Genomic DNA, 6,829 nt, shown 5'->3' on the forward strand with positions numbered 1-6,829 from the left:
CAGCGTGCCCCTGCGAAGCCGCATTGTCTTCTGTTGCTTAATGCGACTGGAAGCTTTATTCCTTCTCTGAACAGATCCCAAGACAAGGCTGGGCCGCAGTCATGCTTTATTGAACTCGGGGCCTGGGCGCTGTCCCTCAGCTCTTCAGCTCAAGGCGAGCACTCTACCACTTGAGCCACAGCGCCACTTCATTTCCTGGTGGTTCATTGGAGATCAGTCTCACGGACTTCCCTGTCTGGGCTGGCTTTGAACCAAGATCCTCAGATCTCAGCCTCCTGGGTAGCTAGGATGACAGGTGTGGGCCACCGGTGCCCAGTCCGTATCATGGTTTGTATAGTGATGTGAATTAAGGAAAACAGCTAACAGGGGAGAGTATTAATCAGCTTTTAGTTCGAATCAGAGAACTGTCTTAGAGCAATCCGTCCACAAAGGACACCTTCGTGAGTCTTCGGTCCCCACACCAGAGCTCTGGCGGGGGCAGCTCGCAGCAGCCCGGGGCAGGCTCATCCCTGCAGTCTTAGCTACGCAGGAGGCTTAACTCGGCAGATGGCAGTCCAAGGCCTGCCAGGGCAGACAAATCAGAGACTCTGATCTCTAGTTAAGCAGGAAAAAAGCAGGAAGCAGAGGCATGGCTCAAGCGGTGGTAGCGCACCAACCTTGAGCAGAAGAGAGCTCAGAGACTGGCCAGGGTCCTGAGCTCAAGCCCCAGTGGATGCTCCAGCCCTGCCCCTCCACCAGCTCCACCTCCTGCCCACAGTCCAGGGCTCTCGACCAGCCAGGCATCTGTGTTAGCAGAGCCGAGAGGAGCTGGAGACACACCATTCCTCTCGTCCCTTCGCACGCACAGCCCCTCTCCCACCCCACCCAGATGCAGGGCAGCTGTCGCAATGGGCCAGGGACACGGCTGGTGGCCGTGGTCATCTCAACGGCCAGGGCCACTCGGTGCTGGCTGTTCTGTGGACGTGGACATGGGGGTCATGGCAGGACGCTGCCCCTCTGGGCGAGGCCCAATCCCCCTCCCCCTACCTTGCCTGCTTTAGACAGCACTGCACCGCTGAGCTCCGCCCCAGCCGGCCCAGCTGCGGGTCTTTGTGTGCAACAAGCAGGACTGGGAAGGTGGCTCAGTGGTAGGGCGCTTGTCTTGCATGCATGAGGCCCTGGGTTCGATTCCTCAGCACCACATAAGCAGAAAAAGCCGGAAGTGGCGCTGTGGCTCAAGTGGTAGAGCGCCAGCCTCGAAGGAAATAGCCCAGAGACCACGCCCAGGCCCCTGTTCAAGCTCAGGACCGGCGCGCACACACACATGAGCAGCGCCCGACCAGCGTGTGACACGAGCATCACACAAGCAGCGTGCACACACGAGCAGCACACACACAAGCAGCGTGCACACACGAGCAGCACACAAGCAGCGTGTGACACGGGAGCAGGGCCTCAGTTTCCCCCGCACGCGTCACGGCCACCCCGGCCCCGGCCACCCCGGCCCCGGTAACCCCAGGCCCCGTGCCGCCGCAGGGGACGCGTCGGGCGGGGAGAGCGTCACGCACATGCTGCAGCGCGCCCACGACCGGCGCAAGTCGGCAGAGAACGCCACCAAGGCCCTGCTGGCCAAGCTGGACGGCAGCTGCGCAGGCGCCTTCGCGGTGCCCGGCTGCAGCGGGCAGCCCTGGGAGAGCCTGTCCTCCAACAGCCACACCAGGTACGCCGCGCCGCGCCGCCCCGCCCGGCCCCCGGCCAATCGGGAGGAGGACCCCCGAACACGCCCCGCCCCCGGCCAATCGGGAGGAGGACCCCCGAATACGCCCCGCCCCCGGCCAATCGGGAGGAGGACCCCCGAACACGCCCCGCCCCGCCCCGGCCAATCGGGAGGAGGACCTGAACACACCCCGCCCCCAGCCAATCGGGAGGAGGACCTGAACACGCCCCGCCCCGGCCTCCGGCCAATCGGGAGGAGGACCTGAATAACGGGCAGGGTGGCTCACTCGAGCCTGTCCTCCCGCCGAGCCCGAAACCTCGGTAGGAAAATTGTAGGAAGACGCACAAAAAGCAGGTCCCTGCCTCCAAACGGCCCCGGCAGAAGGCCGAGGGTGAGGCTCCAGGGTGGGCGCGCTGCCCAGCAGGGGCAGGTGCGGGATCTGATCCCCACCACGCCAGGCCCCGCCACACGCCGGGGCCCGCGAGATTCTCATCTGGTGTTAAACAGCCACAGGCTGGCCGAGGCGTGGGGTGCAAGCCGTAGAAACCCGGCCCAGGCCCCGGCACGCAGAGAGCAGCACACTTATTACTCTCCATACATGCTTCCTAGTGACGTGCCAGGAAACGGGGTTCCCTTGTTACTGCGCGCGTGCGCGTGCGCCTGCGCAGGCTTGAGCCCCGAGTCTGCGCTGTCCCGCCCCTAGGGCCCAGCTCCATTTCTGTGAGATGAGCGAGGCAGGCTTTCGTGCTGGGCCGCGCCCCCCGGGGCGGGGGTGGAGGGAGCGGGGCGCGGGCGTGTGCGGGGCGGGGCGCGGGCCCACGCCTGTCGGGTCCCGCGCAGCACCACCAGCTCCACGGCCAGCAGCTGCGACACGGAGTTCACCAAGGAGGACGAGCAGCGGCTGAAGGACTACATCCAGCAGCTCAAGAGCGAGCGCGCGGCCGTGAAGCTCACCATGCTGGAGCTGGAGAGCATCCACATCGACCCGCTCAGCTACGACGTGAAGCCGCGCGGCGACAGCCAGCGCCTGGACCTGGAGAACGCGGTGCTCATGCAGGAGCTCATGGCCATGAAGGTGCGGGGTGCGTGGGGGGGGGGGGGGAACGCGGTGCTCATGCAGGAGCTCATGGCCATGAAGGTGCGGGGTGCGGGGGGGGGAGAACGCGGTGCTCATGCGGGAGCTCATGGCCATGAAGGTGCGGGGTGCGTGGGGGGGAGAGCGCGGTGCTCATGCGGGAGCTCATGGCCATGAAGGTGCGGGGGGGAGAACGCGGTGCTCATGCAGGAGCTCATGGCCATGAAGGTGCGGGGGGGAGAACGCGGTGCTCATGCAGGAGCTCACAGCCATCATGAAGGTGCGGGGTGCGGGGGGGAGAACGCGGTGCTCGTGCAGGAGCTCATGGCCATGAAGGTGCGGGGTGCGGGGGGGAGAACGCGGTGCTCATGCAGGAGCTCACAGCCATCATGAAGGTGCGGGGTGCGGGGAGGGGGGTGCCGGCCCCGCAGAGCCTCTCACCGCCCCCCACCCCCCCTCCCGCAGGAGGAGATGGCGGAGCTGAAGGCGCAGCTGTACCTGCTGGAGAAGGAGAAGAAGGCGCTGGAGCTGAAGCTGAGCACGCGCGAGGCGCAGGAGCAGGCCTACCTGGTGCACATCGAGCACCTCAAGGCGGAGGTGGAGGAGCGGGAGGAGCAGCGCCTGCGCGCGCACAGCCCTGCGGCCGGGGCGCGGGAGCGGCCGGCCAAGGTGGGGCTGAGCTGGGGGGCTGCCCCGTCCCCCCCCCCCCGGGCCTCCCCGGGCGCTGTCCGCAGCTCCTCCGCCTCCCGGCCGCGCGTCCCTCTCCTGGCGCCAGCCTGCGTCTGCGGCCGGGGCCCCAGGTCCGGGCGGGCCGCGGGATGCGGGACGCGGGGCCCCGGGTGACGCGGACGTTGCTCCCCAGGAGGGCGCGGACGCCGCCCCGCCGCCGCCGGCCGAGCCCAGGACGCCGAGCAGCGAGAGCGAGCTGGCCGCCGAGCTGGCCAGCGCCCTCCGGCGGTAAGCGCGGGCCGGGGCCGGGGCGGGGGCCGGGCGGGGGGAGGGCGCCACGGGCCGGGCCAGGCTGGGCCTCGGGGCCCGGCGGGAGGAGGGCGCGTGGTGAACCCGGGGGCAGCCCGGCGTTGGCCAGCGCCCCTCGCCTGGGCGGGGTGACCTCGGCCGGCCCCGGCTCCGCGCCGGCCAGCGCGGGGCCTCTTGGCTCCCGCCAGCCTCCCTCCTCGGCCGCTGGAGCCGGGCCGCAGCTGGTGTCTGCGCCGCAGGGAGAAGAAGCTGAAGGCGCGGGTGCAGGAGCTGGTGAGCGCGCTGGAGCGGCTGGCCAAGAGCAGCGAGACCCGGCACCAGCAGTCGGCCGAGTTCCTCAGCGACCTCAAGCAGGCCAACAGGTGAGCAGGCCGGCGGGGGAGCAGGCCGGCGGGGGAGCAGGCCGGCGGGGAGCAGGCCAACAGGTGAGCAGGCCGGCGGGGGAGCAGGCCGGCGGGGAGCAGGCCGGCGGGGGAGCAGGCCGGCGGGGGAGCAGGCCGGCGGGGAGCAGGCCGGCGGGGGAGCAGGCCGGCGGGGAGCAGGCCAACGGGTGAGCAGGCCGGCGGGGAGCAGGCCAACAGGTGAGCAGGCCAACAGGTGAGCAGGCCAACAGGTGAGCAGGCCGGCGGGGGAGGCCGCTGCCCCAGGCGCTGTGACCCCTGCAGCCACAAGCATCACTGAGGCCTTTTTGGAAGAGGGGGATGAGGTTGGTCGTGGGGCCTGAACTCTGGGCCTGGGCGCTGTCCCTCAGCTCTTCAGCTCAAGGCGAGTGTGCTACGTAGCTTGAGCCACAGCGCCACTTCTGGTTTTCTGGTGGTTCATGGAGATCAGAGTCTCAGGGACTTCGCTGCCCAGGCTGGCTTTGAACCGCGATCCTCGGATCTCAGCCTCCTGAGCAGCTGAGGTGGCAGGCACAAGCGCCTCTGCCCTTCACCAGCTCAGAGCAGCGCTCCGTCCGCTCACTGCAGGTTACACAGCGCTTTTGTTTGAAGGCGGCTTCGCCCAGGTCAGCTTAACAGATTGGGGTTCTCGGAGCCCGAGTGACCCCACTCTGACGCTGCAGCGGAGGAGCTGGCCTCCTTGGGCAGAGCCTGGCTGGCAGCCGGGCAGGCCGCGCGCCTTGGGGTGTGGCGGCGCGGTGCGCGGTCCAGGGCCTGTCGTGCTGGGTCTCGGGGCCAGCCTCACTCCCCACCCCGCCGCCTGTACCCCCAGCAACCTGGTGGCCGCCTACGAGAAGGCGAAGAAGAAGCACCAGAACAAGCTGAAGAAGCTGGAGTCCCAGATGATGGCCATGGTGGAGAGGCACGAGACGCAGGTGCGCATGCTCAAGCAGAGGATCGCGCTGCTGGAGGAGGAGAACTCGAGGCCGCACACCAACGAGACGTCGCTCTGAGGCCGCCGCGGCCACGCGCGCCTCGGCGGAACCCAGGGGTGCGGGCATCTCCCTCCGCCGGGGGACCCGGACTCAGACACACGCGGGGGAACCTCCCCGAGAACGGGGCAGGGGTGGCCGTGGCTGTGCGGCCTGTTTTTCCCCTCCTTCCTGAATGGTTGGTCGGACGGGCCGCATCCCTCCTGTCCGCTTGGCATCTCCCAGGGGCGCAGCGCTCGGGCGCGCGGGCAGGAAGGGCGCCCGCACAGCGGCCGCGTGCGCACGCCGGGCCGGGCGCCCCGGGCACACAGGGGAGGCAGGAAGGCCGCCGCCCGCCCGGCCCGGCCCGCGCTGCCGTCAGAAGGCCCGCTCCGCCGAGGGCCCGGGCCCTCCGCCTGGCCCGGCTTCGGTTGGGAGGAGGCTGCGTGCGTGCGTGCGTGCGGGCGGCGGGGCCGGACGGGGCGGGCTCCCGGCGCAGCCCGCCGGCTTCCAGGACAGGAACCCGCCCTGCCGTCCCGCCTCCCACCGCAGGCACGCGCGCGCCCCGAGTTCCAGCCTTGGCACGCGCTTGTGCAGTCGCCGCCCACCCTGCCCGAAACGCAACGCGAGGCTACGGCGCGTGCGTGCTCCTCGCAGACGCCATCTTCCCCTGAGCCACAGCAGCGCTGTCCCGCCACCTTGGAGAAGTCCGAGGTTAAAAAGCCCACACCAGCGGGGCAGCCCAGCTACTCAGGAGGCTGAGCTCTGAGGATCGCGGTTCAAAGCCAGCCTGGGCAGCAAAGTCCATGAGACTCTGATCTCCCATAAGCCACCAGAAAACCGGAAGTGGTGCTGTGGCTCAAGTGGTAGAGCGCTCACCTTGAGCTGAAGAGCCGAGGGACAGCGCCCAGGCCCAGAGTTCAGGCCCCACGACCAACCAAAAAACAAACAAAAAAAACCCATGCTAGCCCCAAAAGGCTTCCCGACGCTGCTGGGATGAGGAGGGCGGGGGCCATGGCTGCGGTACAGGGGCGCCTCCAGCTCCAGTCCCCGGGCACCCCACAGCCACACTGCAGATGAGGGGAAGTCTGTCCATTTCCTTTCTAGGGCACTCCAGAGTCTGGGGTGTCATGGTTACCTGCTGCAGACACGGGAGGGGGCTCTCTCTATGTGGACTCACCTGGAGAGTGGCCTCTTGTGACAAGTGTCTCATCTGCCTCTCCGTAGTCTGTAGAAAGGCTGGTGGGGATCCAGTGGCAGCAAGGGTTCCAGTAGCTGGAGTCCACGTCAGCGCCGAGCCCGTGGCCTCCCGACGGACCCCCTGCCGGGCCTCGCCTCAGCTGCACGGGCCCGCCGGCCAAGGCAGCGGCTTCGCGGGCACAGGCGTGGTCTCTGGTGCCCTCTACTGGAGCCGGGGGCACACGACCGGCTCACGCAGGTTCACAGCACGCATCCCGAGCAGCAGAAGGGCAAGCTGGCACCGCCCTGCCCAGGCCGAGGCAGGGCGTGAAGAGCGCTTCTCCAGCTTCACCTCTGCACTCGGTCCCCATCCCAGCGATCGCGCCCCCAACCCGGAGGTTAGGAAATGCGTCCACGTCCCCACCGCAAATCCATCTGCAGACATCTTCGTCAAGACTTACTCTGCCCCCTAAGTCACCGACTGAAAGCGTGGTTTCAAAGCGCGCCGCCTGGGTGTGGACGGCCTTGTGCTGTGTGTTCTGAGCGTCACCGT

General features: G+C 68.4%; 1 protein-coding gene across 2 annotated transcripts in view; it reads left to right on the forward strand.

Moving 5' to 3' along the window:
• Window positions 1–5,230, forward strand: part of LOC138803593 (colorectal mutant cancer protein-like) — a 91,200-nt gene extending 85,970 nt beyond the window's left edge. For both annotated transcript variants that reach the window (XM_069987651.1, XM_069987653.1), the window contains 6 exons: window positions 1,513–1,696; window positions 2,534–2,768; window positions 3,234–3,437; window positions 3,631–3,725; window positions 3,986–4,108; window positions 4,959–5,230. In XM_069987651.1, the coding sequence (XP_069843752.1) occupies window positions 1,513–1,696; window positions 2,534–2,768; window positions 3,234–3,437; window positions 3,631–3,725; window positions 3,986–4,108; window positions 4,959–5,139 (1,022 nt within the window). In that variant the 3' untranslated portion in view covers window positions 5,140–5,230. The remainder of the gene's footprint in view (window positions 1–1,512; window positions 1,697–2,533; window positions 2,769–3,233; window positions 3,438–3,630; window positions 3,726–3,985; window positions 4,109–4,958) is intronic.
• The last annotated feature ends 1,599 nt before the right edge of the window (window positions 5,231–6,829 follow it).

The sequence above is a fragment of the Dipodomys merriami genome, unplaced genomic scaffold (genome assembly GCF_024711535.1).
Source record: "Dipodomys merriami isolate MVZ:Mamm:240054 unplaced genomic scaffold, mDipMer1.0.p SCAF_342, whole genome shotgun sequence".
Taxonomy (NCBI): domain Eukaryota; kingdom Metazoa; phylum Chordata; class Mammalia; order Rodentia; family Heteromyidae; genus Dipodomys; species Dipodomys merriami.